The 17,560-nt window shown below is 43.8% G+C and overlaps 5 protein-coding genes across 5 annotated transcripts; 2 read left to right on the top strand and 3 right to left on the bottom strand.

Annotated features, from left to right (window-relative positions):
* Positions 1–2,153: 2,153 nt before the first annotated feature.
* On the bottom strand, positions 2,154–3,221 carry LOC126561075 (uncharacterized). Its single transcript, XM_050217021.1, has 2 exons — positions 3,113–3,221; positions 2,154–2,887 (listed from the first exon to the last, which is right to left on the bottom strand). The coding sequence occupies exons 1-2, from the start codon at positions 3,219–3,221 to the stop codon at positions 2,154–2,156; spliced, it is 843 nt and encodes a 280-aa protein (XP_050072978.1).
* An 805-nt stretch (positions 3,222–4,026) lies between these two features.
* Positions 4,027–5,023, top strand: LOC126561074 (uncharacterized). The gene is made up of 3 exons (XM_050217020.1): positions 4,027–4,049; positions 4,120–4,294; positions 4,373–5,023. The coding sequence occupies exons 1-3, from the start codon at positions 4,027–4,029 to the stop codon at positions 5,021–5,023; spliced, it is 849 nt and encodes a 282-aa protein (XP_050072977.1).
* Positions 5,024–5,058: 35 nt separating this feature from the next.
* On the bottom strand, positions 5,059–6,796 carry LOC126562667 (putative nuclease HARBI1). Its single transcript, XM_050219229.1, has 4 exons — positions 6,645–6,796; positions 6,144–6,582; positions 5,385–5,529; positions 5,059–5,318 (listed from the first exon to the last, which is right to left on the bottom strand). Exons 1-4 carry the CDS (start codon positions 6,794–6,796, stop codon positions 5,059–5,061), a joined length of 996 nt encoding a protein of 331 aa, XP_050075186.1.
* Positions 6,797–7,925: 1,129 nt separating this feature from the next.
* LOC126561498 (FACT complex subunit spt16) lies at positions 7,926–12,600 on the bottom strand. Its single transcript, XM_050217679.1, has 9 exons — positions 12,482–12,600; positions 12,120–12,383; positions 11,727–12,026; positions 10,678–11,653; positions 10,387–10,585; positions 9,450–10,316; positions 9,112–9,380; positions 8,918–9,047; positions 7,926–8,101 (listed from the first exon to the last, which is right to left on the bottom strand). The coding sequence occupies exons 1-9, from the start codon at positions 12,548–12,550 to the stop codon at positions 7,927–7,929; spliced, it is 3,249 nt and encodes a 1,082-aa protein (XP_050073636.1). The 5' UTR covers positions 12,551–12,600; the 3' UTR covers position 7,926.
* A 1,810-nt stretch (positions 12,601–14,410) lies between these two features.
* Positions 14,411–17,354, top strand: LOC126562412 (ribonucleoside-diphosphate reductase subunit M2). The gene is made up of 5 exons (XM_050218922.1): positions 14,411–14,514; positions 15,957–16,214; positions 16,305–16,585; positions 16,661–17,108; positions 17,202–17,354. Exons 1-5 carry the CDS (start codon positions 14,464–14,466, stop codon positions 17,352–17,354), a joined length of 1,191 nt encoding a protein of 396 aa, XP_050074879.1. The 5' UTR covers positions 14,411–14,463.
* Positions 17,355–17,560: the final 206 nt, after the last annotated feature.

Here is a 17,560-nt window from a genome sequence, read left to right as displayed (position 1 = left end):
CGTTATGCTAATCAATCCGCAGTTTCGCCTTATTTTTCGTATGGCTTTCGATCGGCTTTGAACACGCGCTTATTAATCTGCCTTTTTCTCTTCTGTTCTCGATAGCAGTGTTATTTAGCGAGTAAAAAACTTAAACCGCGTCAATATAATCGCATTTTTACTTCTCTTCTTTACGGAAACGGATACTTACACACGCAAGCACACACATCGACCGCGTTTTACAATTGTTAATTAGAACAAGCGCTTAATTCGCTCGTTAATACAAACATTTAGGTAGCAACTTAAGTAACAGGCAAACGTGATTGAAATTTGTTTGACTGAAATCAATGAAAAATAGTCGCGTTTTTGCTACAAGCTTGTAGCCATATGCATAGTTGAATTTACTGAAAACTTGAAGCTCAATCATCTGAGGCTCCAGAAAAACAATTTCCTGAACCAATTACTAATTTAAACAAAAAACAAATTTTTCTTTCCTTTCAATCGGTAATAGCAAGAAATACGGGCGCTTATTATTTCTTACGTTTCGTTATTTGCATATTTTAGCAAACACAAAAAAAATCCCTTAAGAAAGTGGATAAAAAGGGAGCATGCACTTTTGGAGTACAAAGTAAGAAAATAGGCAGAGAAGTGAAAAGGCACACGCAGCGTATGTGTGTTTGTGTGCATGTATACGTGGTCACGACACGGGTTCGCGCGTTGGTATGCGTACGCGTATGGATATTTCACTAACACACTACAGGCAGAAAAAAAGCACAACGTATACGTAGTAATGCGCTCCCACAATCTTAACGTACTACTCTTTTTTTTCATATGATGCATTATACTGTACGCAACCATCCCCCAACGATGCACTTGACGATCATCATCATCCCCTACAACACAAACTCAATCAAACTCTCTCAAGCAGACACACGCACACATACTTTTCCCTACACAAAACTCACGCACAATTTCTTTGAACGCGGAATGGCACACAATTCCACACATTTGCCATCGCGAAACCAAAAAGGGACGTTTTTCACTAACTTTTGTTTAGCCAACTAATACACCGTGCTGCTCCATTTCACATAACACGCAACTTTTTACCTCGCTATTCGTTATTTTACTCGATCTGATCGGAGTTTAAACGTTGACAACCACCACACGCATCAGCAGCACTAGCAGCACACCACCATTTCCACACACACACGCGCATACACATTCCAAAGCAGCGCTTTGTTGACACTACACCACGGCTGAAACTAGCTGTAAAGCATAAAACTGACCTTCCCGGGGGAGGGCCCTTAATGGGCCGGTGCAACCAAATGCAGCCGATTCGTTTCGACACGACACTTTGCAACAATTTTGATTTAAATTTTCACACACAAAACACACACTCTCGATGGAACCACTGGACCACTGGAGACTCGTGGAGACACGCAACATACGAACGCCACTGGCCGAAGCTACACTACTACTAGTCCAAGCTGCACAACTGCTACCATCGTTTAATTTTGAATTATGGCCAAAAGCAGGATAAATCCCATAGTGACTAACTATGGGAGTGAAGCTTGGTGGTAATTGCCCGGCGGTAGAGCAGGTGAGCAATAGTGATTTAAAATCGCGGACCCGAACCATACCCGAAATGGTTTTTGTATTAACCTTGGGCTTGTGTCAAATCGTCGATTAGAAGGGAGGAGGATAGTTGAATGGATTTTTTGAAAATATGGCGCTTTTTTTTATAAAATGATTTTGTGTATTTTGGATGTTCTTTTCCACACTTACCAACTTCATCTCGCACAGGAAATTCGGCCAACGATTGTGAGTCATTTGACAGCATCGATGGAGCGGCTATTTCATTGCTCAAAATAGTCAACGCTTCAATCCGTTGACGCAGCATTTCGTCTTCGGTTTCATCTGGAAATGTGGGCGATTTTAAATTTGCTGATAAAAATATAATACGAGTATTCGCTACAAGAAGTAGCCTTTAATGCAAGCGTTCTTTCAACCACACCAATCCTACATGAAAAATACAAACAAAGATGCGAAAGCTAATATAAATATGAGTACAACACGACACGTACAATTACAGTAATGATATAGGGGCATATTAACTTTATTACGGCTCAGCTCAACATTCATACACAACTTTTTATATGTAACATTACCATAGGCTAAGGCACCGGAGTTATGGCGCGCTTTAGCTGATTTATCGAGGTATTATCCAAGTGCGCCATCACCTTTAACAGCACCTCGTCCGGTATGCCTTGCAGCGATGGGCTGATGGTTAGTATGGACCTGTACATATGGTTCCGAAACGGTACGAGCAGTTCGTTCTTTACCTTCACCGAAAGCCCCGCCAGATACTGGAAGCAAAAGGGAAGCCGGTCCGCATTGACCGCCGGTACGTGATAGCTGATAGGTATGGTGGTAGAAAGGGATGCCTTCAGCCCATAGTGTGGCAGCAGGTTCACCACGAGCATGTCTCCGCTGCAGAAAGCAACGAGCGCGCAGCTCAAATTGCTCCTGGTGGCTTTCTCGTGTACCAACTCCAGCTCGCACCGGTAAGGGCCAGCCGAATTCCGGAACCAGTCCATCGGCAGCCGGGTGGCGAAATGGTGCACGAGCCGTTTATCGAACGACCGGTGGCAGTGTTGTCTCTCCGACCGTAAGGCGGACGGCAGTGAGGCACCCTTCGGTGTCAAGCCCGTCTCTAGGGCGAGCACGTAGATAAGTACTATCAGCAGATCGCTGCGGCTTATCTCCGTGACGTCCTTACCGCGGCGGGTGAAAAAATACCGCAATGTCTGTTCGAGCGACGGTGCCAGCAGGACCCTGGTGCTGTCCTCTACCAGAAGCGGATACGAACTCCATACCGTTTGCGGTGTTACCGGAATGGGTTGATACCCTACAATGAAAGCGACAAAGACATTACACCTTAACACCCCATTGAGCACAACGCAACAAATGCTATACTACAATACTGAAACTACACGCCCAACGTACATAGGAAGAAGGACAGATACAGTTTTTTGCTATACACTACGTACACACAATGAGAATGCGTCCCAAGCGAGCATACAAAGTTCAACCCAAAAAGCGTGTAAAAAAGTGACCGGGAAATGTTTCCTACCTTCCGCTTCCTCGGCTACCGTTTCCAGTGGGGATCGGCTTCGGTGCCGTTCATCGTTGAGGGTTTCCAATGGAGAGGCCGCATTCTCTTCGCCATTATCACTGTCCATTGCGACGCTATGAGTCAGCTTTTATGAGCTGTGCGATGCGACTGCTGCTAGCTCCAACAAGGGGCGTCTTTCGGCAGGAAGGCACAATTTAGTACGCTTCTATTTCAAGCGGGATCGATGATGATGTGATGATGATTGAAGAGAACTTTAATTTGTGAACGTAAAGCAATACGTAAGCTTCTATGTTTGATGCACTATTGCTGTGAATATTGCAAAATATTATGCGAAGGAGCAGCAATAAACAACAGCTTCGAGTTTTGGCTTCTGGGATGACAGTTCTAACACCGCCGTCAAAAATGCACCGGATTGTTTAATAGTGTGGATTCGGAGACTGGATCAAACCTGTCATAGGATAGCCATTTGCTACCTAAATATAAAAAAGAATATAAAATCAAGTTTTTTCTTTGTAAAATAGCTTCAAGGATAGCACAATATAGATTTGTCTATATTGTTCAACATCTATATTTGTCTATATTGTCTGTAGAACTATATAGAATATAGAGATTGAGTATAGAAAAACAATATAGATGGACAGAGTCACTGCTCTGTCGAACGATTTTTGATAGTATGCTTTTTTCAAATTTTGAATGCTTGATCCTCTAATGTCAATGCATTTTTTTGACAGCTCACATGTTTACATGTTTATTTTTCGTTTTGTTTGTGGAGCGGCGTCCGATTTCTTGTGTCGTGTTTGTTTTTTTTAAATCCGGTGGGAAACCATTTCCGAATCTCCCGGCTCTGTGAGAAGTATTTCTTTGCGCTATTTAAAAGTTAAATAACACACTAAGTATATTTCGAACATACCATGGATCGAAACAAAACTAATACGTAAGTACTATTTTATGCAGATGTAGTTAACTTTTACTAATTTTCTTCAAACCCAACACTATCTTCTCAGGAGAATTTCCCGAATAACAAACCAACAGCTTAACCGACTGATAACCTGCCTCGAAGCGGAACCAGATATCGCACGAAACTTGGTACGGGGTTCGCAAAACGGATTCTGGCGAAAGGTTGCCAGCAACTTAAACGATATAGGACCGGCACGTAAAGATGTTACCGGATGGAAAAGGGTAAAAACTACCATCTCCTTCAGGCACGATAAAATAATCACCATCCGTATCCCGTTTCCCGTTTTTTGTTGTTGTCAGGCTTGGTTTGACTATAAGTGCAGCTTGAAAAAGCGGGCAACGCAATACAATGCGGACATTGCTGCAGGCATTTATCCAAAGCACCTTTCACCCACACATAGACGAGTGATGAAGCTGTTGGGCTATGAGATAAAGAAAGCAAAGTTAACGGAAGAGGTCGGTTCCGGATCGGAAGATATGCATGACGAAGAGACAACCCAGTTCGACGCGGAAGACCACACCGATTCTAATATGGAGGGAGCGTTGCTGCAGGATGACGCGGGGTCCGATGACGATAGGAACGAATCGACAACACGTTCCTCGGAAAGGATACGGGCGTGCCAGAAACGGTTGGAGAAACTTCCAAACATAACCATCAAAATGCATCGAAACGATATGGATCCGCTGGGAAATGGAGGATCCAGCAGTAGAAGCGATTCTGCCTCTGCTTTCGACTCATCGACTAGAAAGCGAGCTAGGGAAGCAAACTTTCGCAAAGCGCTCGAAACTAACCAAATGCTAATTACCGCGGTAAATGCTTCTCTGGCACAAAATGAGGAACTGATCGGTGAGATGCGAGCGATAACAAAAACGTGTGAAGCGTTGAACGAGAATATGAGGAATGTTTGTGATGCGCTGCGTGATTTCACGGAGGTATTAAAATCGAAATAAAAACGCATTCAAGGAAATAGATGCAATGGAAATTGTTATTGAACTGTTTCGCACTCCATGCACATGTTGTGAAGCGCACAACAGACTTTTACGATGGTGGCACATTCGGCAGGTTTGTATGGGATGGGTGGATTGCCCAGCAGGCATCTAAAGCGGTCCTTTAACAGTCGCATTGTTTCCACCGCAGCTGCAAATGCTTTTTCGTGCTGTTCGTTAAATGCAGCCTCGGGGCTGTTGGGCTTAGCGTCTTGCTTTGGTGTGATTAGCCACATTTTGCAAGGAAATGTGGAACTTGCTTTTAAAAGAAAGAGAAAAAAATTAATATATTTTAAAATAGTTAAATTTACGGAGCCAGTCTTACCTAATACATAACAGTTTGCACTTCCGTTATAATACTCGTCACTAAAATAGCTATCCAACCCCGAGCTGGACCATAAATGTACATCATTCATGGCAGCGTAGAAGCTTGCATTAGCGTACCTAATGCGTTTATTCTGATCACAAATCTGGAATAGAAGAAATTTGTTGGTTAACCTTTATTTCAATGACCACCGACCCGGATATGTTTTGCATTTTTATTTTTCAGTGACATTTAATATAATGGAGCTACCAACTTGAAACATTTGGAATACCCGGGGGGTAGGTCATATATTTTGTATGGGCGATTTAATTTTGTTGCATTTTAAAGCTTGTATCTTAATAAAGCTTGATCAGCTTGCCATGTTTGCATGAAATTTGCAAGAAAAGTGAGGCCATTTGTTGCCGATTTAATAACATTTAGTTAAGAACCTAGAAAAATTTTCTTCCATTCATTTTTCCCTTCCAAAGCTGTATTTTTTTTGTACCTAGGATAAGCAATTGTTATCTGAAAATCATTTATTTATTATTTGAAAATGTTCTATCTTTGTGTTGTACAACATATTTATTTGATTTGAATCAGTCTTAAAAAAATCTTATGCAAGGTTAGTGTTGTGTAATATAGTGAAATTAGGATATGACTTCCAATAAGCTTGATAAGCTCCTGCAGCCCGGAGTAGGTAGTTATAGAAGTAAGGCAGTGTTTTTGGTCTTTGAAAAGAATGCGAAGCAGTCGATTTTAATGCAATCGTGCTAAACTTACCAACAATGCATTGAGGCAGTACGCGCCATACTTGTAGTAAAACAGATACTTATCCTCTGCTGGCTCAGCTATTTCTATATGTGTTCCAATCGCGCACAGTCCCACACCAGCCAGCAGCGGAAATTGTCCTGCAAAAGAGCTTTTCCCTTGCTGTTGCTGTTCGCTAGCATTCCGATTTAGTGAGACATACTTGCTGTAAACCAAATCATGTATCGCAGCTAGCGTATCTAGAAACATCCTTTGAAATGCTTTCCGTGGCATAGCTTTATAACCACCAACGCCCAGATCACTGGTACAGGTGCCTTTAGCAAGATACCGTAACGCGGCTGATAGTTTTTCGTAAACCGTAGGCCCACGTTCGGTTGTGGTAAGCTTTGGCAATATACCCTCGTACAGTATTTTAAATACACCTCGTGAAACGTGGAAGTATTTTAAGAACCTATAAAAACGTATAAATTAAATTAGATGTAGTTTTTTTTTATTATTTTACCGTAATTTTACCATCCATTGTCTTGATCGCTAGGAATTGATTCCCGGTTTCGTGCACTATTTGTTGTTGAACTTTCATTAGCCCAGCAACCGTTATCAATCTCATCCGAAGAATCGTCTGCACTATCGTCTGTGTCGGACAGAAATAATAGTGCCGGTATCATTTTTTTCCTGCTTTGTGTTGTAATTTAAGTAAATTTAGTCTGATTTTTCTAGGTTTGATAATGTATTGTTTAGGTTTTTGAACGGGTTTGTTTACAAACCGCTCTTTGACAATAGGAATTGCAAGGTATATATAGAAAGGTGTGGCTAACCAAGCGATTTGTGGAAGACGAAGATTTGCCAATCTATACGCGCCAGGATCAAGGTTCGAATTTCGTATCGAACTTGCAGTTGCAGAGATTAATAAGATAAAAATTTAACAGTAAGCGTATCTAAATGGATCGGTGGATTCTTTTTTTCTGATAATCGTGTATTCTATGGATTCCACCACCAACTCCTCGAGTGGTACAGAATATTTAAAAAAAATATTAGTTTCCTAGTTTTCTCCAAGGAGTAGATATCCTGCCAGTGACGAAGGAGGGACTCCCGACTTATTGGGAGGTTCGAGACTTTCGGAGATCGGTTTGCCTGTACATTGCCTTTAGAAAGAGAATTCAATCCTTGATCGAGTTTTCCGATCATCTCAGTACTACGGTGCTTCTCGACTTTCATCGGACCCAGAAAAATCTATACAACAAATAAACAAAAACCCCTTTTCGCTATCCTTAGGGATGGACATATACGTATATTTACCATTAATATGTACGTGTTTTCTACCGTTGTTAATGTATGCAATCAATAATGTGTAGGGGATAATTTTCACAAATCTTTTCCTTCTGTGCCATTTTGCTCCACTGAAGATCTAAAGATGCAAGAGAGAACTCTCGTACTGGGGGGAACATTTCTTGTAGGGCTGGAGAATTAATCGATTCGAATTAAACAGTCTGTAGACGAATATGTTGCTGAACGTTAATCTGCTTGAAGTTTTTTTCTGAAGGGTACCAGCCACCTCACGGAGAGCAAAAACGCAAAACAGCAGCAGCTCACACTACGACGGTGTGTCAGAGTATGTGTATGGAAAATTTGGCTTACACTAACGTGTTACCAAATAAAACTTATTAACCTCATCTCGCAGACGGCGGAACCAAAACCCATCCTAATTGTGAGGGGCCGATGGGCATGATCGTTATTCGTATACGCTTTTCTCGCGCTACCGGGAAAGCACCGTCGTCCTGCCGTTGTTTCGGGGGGTTTATTTTCGCGATTTCTTGCTCTTGTGATGGTGGTTACTGTCACGGCTGTCGTCTCGCGAACGCTTGTGACTACTGCTGCTGTTGTGCTTGCTGTTGCTACTGCTGCCACTACGATTCTTATCGTTGTGTTTGTCCTTGTGGTTCTTATCCCGACTGCTGCCATGCTTGGAGGAGCTAATGAGAGAGGGAGAGAACAGAAAGTTTAGTAAAGGAATGATAAATTAGCTTGAGTAGCTAATAACGATGACGATATTTAGCAGAAAAACAAGCGCTGGAAGAATGGGTTGGCTTATACGTAAAAAAATGGGATATGGTTCAAGATCTTTAACTTATTTTACGGCTTTTTACTATAATGACGCATGTATTAGGAATAATAGACTGTTTTTAGAAGGATAGAATTTCCTTTGGGCAATTAAAGTGTTTAGCAAATACTGTAGAGTTTAGTCGAAGTTAAGATATAGCGTTCCGAAAATTACAGATAATATAGAATTGCAGAAAAAGAGAGTTTTCGGTTCAAGTTTTAATGATCACTGTTGTGCTCTGGTGGTCCAACTAGTTAATTTTTTAAGACCTAGAGATGAGACCAACATGATTTTAGAGACCAACAACGTTATTAGAGATGGAAAAAAAATCCACCAATGCCGCTTAAATAAAGTTAAAGACTCAATTCCTGTTGCGATGTTTCAGAAGTTACTCAAATGACCTGCGATTATGTTCATGTCGTTTCTTCGATGAAGCTACTCCTCGATCTCGCCTGCAATGACCATCACCGCGCGATCACCGTCCGAAACAAATGAGCGAAAGCATGCGTAGGTGAAATTAGTTTGTATACCGTGAGTCCGTGAGTAAAAGGCGTGTAAAACACGTGTGTACGATTTGCATATAGTAATGTCCAATGAGTAAGGAGAAAGATAATTGCAGTGCACGCTTAACTTTACAAGCTGTACAACAGTATCACACTGAGTTCCACACGAAATGGCTAACACTTACCTATGGTGGGATCGTTTTTTCGACGAATTGCGATCAACATAATCGTCCTTTTCACGGTTCCGATCCTCCTCTGCAGCTTCCCGCTCCAGATCGGACCAATCCTTGCCCGACTCTTCATCCGAACCAAGATCTATAAAGGAAAAAAGATTTTAAATAAGCATTTGATTCCTCATTATTCTTAATCCCTCGCTTACCTTCTTCACTTCCTGTATCATCATCTTCGGACGCTTCGGAGTAATCCTCAGAATCGGACTCCTCCTCATCATCATCATCGGTCGGTTCATACGCATCGTCCTCCTCATCTTCGGTCTCACTGTTTGCCTCACCCTCACCCTCCGATTCGGGATCCAGGAACGTCCAGCCACCACTGTCAAAGAATCCTTCCGGATCGTCCGTAATGGTTTTCATAATTTTGGCCCAATTCAGCGACTGTATGCCCTCCGAGTAGCGAATATCGCATGAACTAAAATAGTGAGAAGGAAAAACAGTTAGAACTCGCCACCCCACCAACCTATCTCCCACATTTACTCACTTTAACCACTCCTTCACGTGATCGAGCATGTTCATCGGTATCGCATTGACCATCGCTATCTTCTGCTGATAGTTCTTAAACACAAATATCATGTCAAAGTTGCGCAGATGAAACTGGACACGCTCAAAGTGTACCAGCTCGACGTCCTCCAGCGTTATGACGAACGGTGGCCACTCGGTCAGATTCACCAAGCTACCAGACGTCGGCTGCAATAATACTGTGCTACGGAACGGTGCACCCGGAAAGCCGAGCTCCCGGAACGGTGTATCAAACTCGATCTGTTGCTTCGTCATTAGCTCTACCTTTTCGCAGAAGCTTTTGAACGCCGTCTTAAGCTTGTGGCGTAGCTCCCGCTCTGCCTGCTCCGCGGCCAAATCATCCCGATCGTGCATGTGCTGATGTTTACCAAGATCGGTCGTAATTTCTCCCACCTCGGTGTAAAACTGTACATCCAGGTGCTTCTTTTTGCCGAACATAATCGCGTGCTTTAGATGGAAGTGTAGCAAAATGATCATTTCGCCATCGCACGGTTGAAAGAATGCGCTCTTGATGTTGTTGTACAGTATGTCCACCTTATCGCCGCGTACGGACGTGTAGCGGAAACCGTTAACGTGCGCCTCGAGCGAACCGGTCATACGTTTGCTTACGATGTTCGGTCGTATGTAGAGATCCTTCAGCTTCGGGTTACCCTTGTTCTGTGACATCACCAGTGTGTCCTGCTTAACCAAATCTTCCTTTTCGCGCTCTTCGGCTTCGCGCGTTTTGAAGCGCTTCTGGACCTCCTTGATGAGCCGGAATGCTGTGTTAAGGTTGGACGAAGGTGCCGCTATCTCTCCCGGTTCTTTCGTATTTGTCGAACGGTAAGTACTGGAAAGAAGTGCCGAAAAGCGTTAATATGGAAGCACAAAAAAATAAAGCCACACAGAGCTATACTTACACCTCTTTGACGAACGTCGCATCTGGATTGGGATACATGCCGGACTCATTTCGACCCATCGTAGCACCCGGATGGAAGAAATTGATACGCAAATATGTGTAGTCGCCTTCGACCGATTGGGAAATGTTCTTAATGGTCGAGATGTGGAACGGAACCGGTACTCCAAAGATTGGCATGATAACCGTTTCATACTTGCGATCTGAAGCCAGGGATAGAGAACCACAAAAAGCACGGTCAAAAAGTGAAGTCTACCATTACTTCACCCGCCCAAAATCTGCCAACGCCACTTACCAACATACAGCTTCAATTCCTTCACCTCCGGTTCCCGCGGCATCTGATTAACGCTCTTGTAAGAAACGGTCGATTTTCGCACCTTTTCCGCCTCCTTGCCACCCGCCTGCTTTGCCAACCGTTCCTTTGCCTTCTCGTTCAAAGCGATCGCTAGCTCCTTCTGATGCTGTTTACGCTTCTCTTCAGAGCTTTGCTCATTGCGCAGCTTGCTCTCCAGCACGGTCGAGCGTTTACCGCTGCGGCCCAAAATTTCCGGCGCCTGTTCCGTATCCTTCTCCTCCTCCTCCTCATCGTCCTCATCGTCATCCTTCAGGAAGATGCCAATATTTTTTATCTTCTTCTTCGATTGTGTCAGCACGACCGCTTGCGCCTCATCCGTCACCAGCACCGTATCGCCGACGAACAGTGCGTACACCTTCGACTCCTTGTCGGATGCTTCGGCATTCTCTAACCCGGCCAGTCCCACATTCAGGCTAAACACCATTCCCTTCTTCAGCACCGCCAAACACTTCGGACCGATCGTCATGGAGTTTTCGCGGAACTCCAGCCCGGTCGCAAAGCCAAACGTTTTCGTCAGCTTATCCACCAGCTTCGGTTCCTCCTTTTTCGCGTACTCCAGCCCCACATCGTACACCTCGGAAAGCCGCTTGCCGGGGACGAGACTTTTTAACAATTCTTCCTCTAGGTTGAGCAAAAAATTGTAATGCTTCTGGATGGTGTCCGTCGGGTTGACGAGTAGCGTGCGGACAATGTTCGAGCAGTACGATTTGTATCGTGCGCCCAGCGCACAGATGATCGATCCAAAGTGGAGATAGTTTTTGTCGCTGAACGCACTGAACTTCAAGCTGTAGTTGCCACCGGACTGTATGATGGCGGGATAGCACATGTCCAGCTGGTTCGTATCGACGCCGCTCACATACTTCTTGTCGGTAAGGGCCGATTCGACACCTTCCGCTAGTTTGACATGCTTCACTTTCTGTAAATGTAGTAATAGCATTAATAAACAAAGCTCACACACACACACACGGTCAGTTCTTTTTGGCCTTTACCTTGTCCGCATCGATAATTTCCATGATGTGATCCTTCAGATACTTGTTGAACACGTCAATCGTCACGAGACATGCTTTCTTGATGGTGGTAAGTTCCGAATCTTCCTTCGGACACATGATGTATCCCATCGGCACACTGATATCTACGTTGGTTAGATGCTTATCCTTCAAGAATGCGCGCCAATTCTCACAGAACTCTCCCGGGAAGTTGTCCTTCGTGAACACACCAACCGTTTTGCCGGCTTTCGATGCCTTCATCGCGTCGTACAGCTTCTCGTAGTTGGCTTTATCCTTGTCATTCTACATTGGAAAGAAAGAGAACGAAAATTACCATTATAGAAACCCAAATCCGATGCGGAATAAACACGGGGATCTTTCTGCTCCACCACTAACCTTGTCCCGTACGAGTAAACGTATCGGTGGCAGACCATCTTCCGTGTCTTTTTCTATTTGCTTCAGAAACTCAATCTTCTTCTTGCTGGTCAGAAACAGGATGGCATTGTCGCAAAATATGCTGATCGTGTCGGTTAGCTCGTACCCGAACAGCCAGGTCTGCAGTGACGTCGATTTGCTGTAGAACGTTTCCTCGTCCACACCGACCGCCGTCATGATGCAGTCCACCTTCGTCAGCGAATCATCATGATTGAATTCCGGATCCTGTTAAACGAAAGCAAACGTTGGAACCAGTTCCGTGAAAAGGCACACAAATGACACCTCCGTGCCGTGCCGATGATGATGATGTTGTGTACCCCTACCTTCCAGTTTGCGTACAGCCGCTTTATTCGCCGGAAGAAGCAGTCTTTGTCCAGCGCAATGTTTGACATCTTGTTGACGGGAAGTGTATTGGCTTCCGTTACTAATTACCGCAGGGAAACTACCCTATGCACACTCCTTTTGCCAAGGATTTCTCACTACGAACGTATGATGCTGCTCAAGCAACACACACACCTCTCTAGCATGCAAAATGTGACTGAAACCAGCGTCTTCGCCAACTGTCATCCAGAACGGGGCAGGCTATGGGCAAGACAGTACACAACACACAACTTTCAGCAAATCTGTCCAACTGGATAGAAACGATCTAGCAGGCGCACACCGGAACTAGTGGCAAGGAATCGGCTACACACATGCCTGTGCAGCACCTGGAATAACACACACACACACCGGACGGCGCGATTTGCGACGAAATGTACGGCTTGCAAATAAATAACAATATGGCGACGAGTGCTTGCATTGAGCGCGCGTTTACAATTCCGCCGGTGGGTTTAGAACCGCTAATTTTTGACTGAACATCTGCCAGCGACGGGGTTGCGCCCGGTGCGCAAAATTTGACATTAATATCTCACGGTCGCCTGATGAGAAGACCGGTGAGAAGGAAATTTTGGTGAGAAATTCCTTTCTCATTCTTTTAATTATTTGAATTTTATTTACAATCTGGAACTAGCAATTTAATTTGTAAGTTGTAGGTCAAGGACACATAAAAAGCACGGTTCATGAAAATTTTCAGAATCAAAATTTCGAGTGTGTGTTTTGGATTTTTTTTATTAACTGAATAACGGCAAGGCGGTAAACTTTTTTGTGTTTTTTGACAATTTTTCACATGAAAATCCTGTTTTATTAACCAGACGCATACACAAGCACCAACACAGACAAATGGAGAAAAATCTAAAATTGTCAATTTGAGATTTTTTAACTATTTAGCATCGATTTCAGCGGTTTGAAATTTTCCTTGGCCCGGGGCCTTTAGTTTTTTCTCTGTGCTCTATGTAGGTAACTTTTACATGTGCCAGGATTTCATCATAAGGCGATTTAAAATTGAGAAAATGTCCCATGCCCTGTTTTGATTGTGGTCCATCCAGGAAATGTGTTCATTTGGGGGGTGCTAAGATAGTATAGAGTGCAATTTATTGTGGCCAAGGTTGCATCGATATTCACACGGCAGAATATCATATGCCGTTCGGACTGTCTCTTCGTAAGTAGGATTACATGGATGGTTACATTAAATCAATAAAGATAGTAAAGGGAAGGCCAACTACTCTTGAAATTATTGTACCAAAGAAGTAAAAAAATATTTTTAAATTGTTTTCACTCGAAGATACAGACGTCTGTTGAATGAGTGAGATGCAATAGTAAGTTTGCTCTTGGGAGAGAATCAGCAATTGTCAGTTTTGCATGTTATATTATTGAAAGTTCTTACTTAGGACTTTGTGGAAAAAAGCATATAGAACCGTTTAAAGCAACTTTTTATTATAGTTTTTCTTACATCAAAAATATTTTTTAGCAAAAAATCTTTAAATTCTTATGACAGGCGGTTTTTCTCTACAACTTATATTGCTTTATTTTTCTGCTAGAGGGCGCACATGGTTCGTCGATTCTGCATCACTTTTGATCATTATCAAAATAAACTAGGAAAAGTCATCTTCTACCAGTGTTGAATCTACTGTATAAACAAGATGCACCAGCAAGAAAAACGGAATGGAAAAGTTTTTGGCGCCATCGACACCGGGACCAGATTCTGGCGGTGCTGCGTTCCATTCATTTGCCAATCATATCTCGACAGAAAACGGACGCATTCTCTTGGCGCAGCAAGCTCGTAGTGTTAGCCCAGGAAGACAAAGGTAGCAGCCAGAATCATACCGAAAAGTGTAGTCTGGTGTAAAGTGTAGCTATTTTAGTAAAGCCGGTTGGATTGTTTTGTATTTGTGTGTTTGTACACTGATTTTTTGGGTGCGACGAAAAGATGGTTCTGGAAAAGGAAAATTTTGCTGAAAACATGGAAACTATCATCAAGGTAAGGAAGGAGGCGGGAAAGGGAAGGGTTATTGTACACATGTGGGCTACAATGTGGTGTAATTGCTTGCTTGTGGGAATTATTAAAAGTCCACGCTTATGTGCCTTCAAATAGCATGTAACATTTACATCGAGTCAAGCATGGCGTTCGGAATGTACTTTACCATGCTTCCTGTGATGCTTTTGCGACACCTGAGAGGGATTTCTTTATTCCATATTTCACCTGTTCGATTGAAGATTCATGAGACTATAGCCGAAGATAAGCAGAGCCTTTACATCATCTCTCTGTTTGGTATAAGCTAGAACAAGCCAGACTATTACAATTCACACAGCGGGTCAAGCTTTCCTGCAGCACTGCGGGGGAGATAGGTCTATCTGTGAAAATAAGTGACACGTCGGAAGGCGCGCATTTGTTCAGCGTTCGCCTGACTGTCAACTGAATTTCCCTCCAAAACGCACCTCATTTTTCCCCCCAAATGTGTAGAGCGCGCTTCAAATGAAGATAAAACCCTTAGAAACGCGCCTATTCTCCCACCGTGGGTGGGAAATGTGTGTGTTTGTACAAGAAAATACACGTACTGGCGTCGGTTGGCGTCCGTTTTACGCCGCGTGTGTTTGAAAGATAACGCACTACCAAAACTTTTTCACTTTTGGAGAAACATTAAACGACACATGAAAAAAATTATTTTTTAAAGTTAGAATTTACTATAAAATTATGCTATTTTACACAGACCTGTCCTTATGCATCCGAAGAATTCCAACAGCATAAGAAAAACGCTCATCCCGATCCACCGCCCCTCGTTAGAGCGAGACAGATATATAGTTCGCAACCTTGAAGAGGTTTCTTCTCGAAGAAGAATTTATGCCCAAAATTTGTTTACACCCCCCCTCCCCCCCTCGAAAAACAGCTGATTTATCCCTTGAGGACGATGATGGTCTGCGCGGGCCTACCTGGAACTTCCAGTAAAATTTGTTGTTCTAACGGTTGATCGGTTGCCGGTTGAAAAGGGTTTCCGGAAGCGAAAAGGGAGCTGATTCACGGCGGCATCTGTCAAACATGCGCATTACGTATTTGTGAGCGTTTGCACCAGTGCTAGGGCTGTGTGGAATTGGATTGAAAACGTAAATAAAACAAAATAAAAAACAATGTTTCTCACTATCGTGAGTGTAGTACGCGAAAAGGGCTATCGAGGGTTGCGCTGAACAGGAAATAAACAAACCAAAGTGTGCACTTGGAGGTACTTTCATAGATATTGCGGATCCGGTTAGCGATCCAAGCAAACCTTTTCGATATCGATAGTCGATAAATGTTGGTCTGTTTACTGTTACATGCCTGCTTACTGCTTTGCATTCTGTGGCTACTTCTAAAGAGTTTTGCCACATTGGCGTATTGCTTATTCCTTTCGACTTATCCTTTCCGTATTGGCACCTCCCGTATTCCAGAACACTCGCAAAGTGCTGACGGAAAGTGGCGCTAACGTAACCTCCCCGACCAAGGCAACCGCGATGGAGGAAAACAAGGCACCGGCCGATGAAGGTACGTCCGACCCGAAAGAGCTGGCCAAGAGCGAACTGTCCGAGGTGCATCTGCGTGAATCGGCACCATTCGATCCGTCTATCGAACCACTGCTGCGAGACAACCCACGACGCTTTGTGATCTTCCCCATCCAGTATCCGGACATATGGCAGATGTACAAGAAGGTAAGTGGCAGATGGCAATAGTACAATTACGCAACCATTCGAAATGCGGACACTAAAGGCGGGTGTTTGTTGGGTTCCGTTTAATTGCAGGCCGAAGCATCCTTTTGGACCGTGGAAGAGGTTGACCTATCGAAAGACATGAAGGACTGGGATGCGCTAAAACCGAGCGAACGTCACTTTATCTCGCACGTTCTGGCCTTCTTTGCTGCGTCCGATGGTATTGTGAACGAAAATCTGGTCGAACGTTTCAGCCAGGAGGTACAGGTGACGGAAGCGCGCTGCTTCTACGGCTTCCAGATTGCGATGGAAAACGTTCACAGCGAGATGTACTCCCTTCTGATCGATACGTACATCCGTGACTCGAAGCAAAGGTATGTGGTGTGTCTTTTCGGTACAACAAAATCAACAGTCCGAATAATTAACGTTTCCTGTCCCGATTGTATCAGGGAGTTCCTGTTTAATGCCATCGAAACGCTACCGTGCGTGAAAAAGAAGGCCGATTGGGCGTTGAACTGGATCTCGAGCAAGAAGGCCAACTTTGGTGAACGGGTCGTCGCGTTTGCAGCCGTCGAGGGTATTTTCTTCAGCGGTAGCTTTGCGTCCATTTTCTGGCTGAAGAAGCGTGGCCTGATGCCGGGACTTACCTTTTCGAACGAGCTAATTTCGCGCGACGAAGGACTGCATTGCGATTTCGCGTGCCTAATGTTCAAGTATCTGGTGCAGAAACCTTCGAAGGAGCGCGTGACGGAGATTATCCGCGATGCGGTGGTGATTGAGCAAGAATTTTTGACGAAAGCCCTGCCGGTCGATATGCTTGGAATGAATTGCGATCTGATGTCTCAGTACATTGAGTTTGTGGCCGATCGTTTGCTGCTGGAGCTGGGTTGTGACAAGGTAAGGAAATCAAGTTTTTACACTGTTTGTTTGTGGTGGTTTGTAGTTGGGGAACGAGGGTCTTTTCTAAATACTATTATCTCGTCGTTTCAGGTCTACCACACGAAGAATCCGTTCAGCTTCATGGAGTTCATCTCGCTCGAGGGCAAGACGAACTTTTTCGAGAAGAAGGTGGGCGAATACCAAAAGTGGGGTGTGATGGCAAACCGTCTTGACAATGTGTTCACGCTCGATGCGGATTTCTGAGCGCATCATGGAGGAGGGCGTTACGTTAGAGCATTTTACAGCAGGATCGGTGGCTGGCAACGCATCCGGTATGCGCGGCGCGTACAGTTAGGAAAGGCAATAGTATGATTTTAGTTATGTGAAGTTATCACAACTCTCCTTATCTTATCTCGCCCATCATATCGGTCAATCGGGATGAAATTTGTATTTAGTTTTTTTTATTTCAA

The sequence above is a fragment of the Anopheles maculipalpis genome, chromosome 3RL, assembly GCF_943734695.1.
Source record: "Anopheles maculipalpis chromosome 3RL, idAnoMacuDA_375_x, whole genome shotgun sequence".
Taxonomy (NCBI): Eukaryota; Metazoa; Arthropoda; class Insecta; order Diptera; family Culicidae; genus Anopheles; species Anopheles maculipalpis.
Note: the sequence above shows the minus strand (reverse complement) of the source record. Positions and strands in the feature narration are given on the sequence as shown.

Coding starts and splice junctions, on each gene's coding strand:
- LOC126561075 (XM_050217021.1), bottom strand. CDS start 3,221: ATGGACAGTGATAATGGCGAAGAGAATGCGGCCTCTCCATTGGAAACC. Junction 2,888..3,112: donor GGTAGCCGAGGAAGCGGAAG/GTAGGAAACATT, acceptor CTTTCATTGTAG/GGTATCAACCCATTCCGGTA.
- LOC126561074 (XM_050217020.1), top strand. CDS start 4,027: ATGGATCGAAACAAAACTAATAC. Junction 4,050..4,119: donor GATCGAAACAAAACTAATAC/GTAAGTACTATT, acceptor CTATCTTCTCAG/GAGAATTTCCCGAATAACAA. Junction 4,295..4,372: donor ATGTTACCGGATGGAAAAGG/GTAAAAACTACC, acceptor TGTTGTTGTCAG/GCTTGGTTTGACTATAAGTG.
- LOC126562667 (XM_050219229.1), bottom strand. CDS start 6,796: ATGATACCGGCACTATTATTTCTGTCCGACACAGACGATAGTGCAGAC. Junction 5,530..6,143: donor ACTGCCTCAATGCATTGTTG/GTAAGTTTAGCA, acceptor CTTCTATTCCAG/ATTTGTGATCAGAATAAACG. Junction 5,319..5,384: donor TGCAAACTGTTATGTATTAG/GTAAGACTGGCT, acceptor TTCTTTTAAAAG/CAAGTTCCACATTTCCTTGC.
- LOC126561498 (XM_050217679.1), bottom strand. CDS start 12,550: ATGTCAAACATTGCGCTGGACAAAGACTGCTTCTTCCGGCGAATAAAG. Junction 9,048..9,111: donor TGATACAGGAAGTGAAGAAG/GTAAGCGAGGGA, acceptor TTTCCTTTATAG/ATCTTGGTTCGGATGAAGAG. Junction 8,102..8,917: donor AAAAAACGATCCCACCATAG/GTAAGTGTTAGC, acceptor CTCTCTCATTAG/CTCCTCCAAGCATGGCAGCA.
- LOC126562412 (XM_050218922.1), top strand. CDS start 14,464: ATGGTTCTGGAAAAGGAAAATTTTGCTGAAAACATGGAAACTATCATC. Junction 16,215..16,304: donor TATGGCAGATGTACAAGAAG/GTAAGTGGCAGA, acceptor GTTTAATTGCAG/GCCGAAGCATCCTTTTGGAC. Junction 16,586..16,660: donor ATCCGTGACTCGAAGCAAAG/GTATGTGGTGTG, acceptor CGATTGTATCAG/GGAGTTCCTGTTTAATGCCA.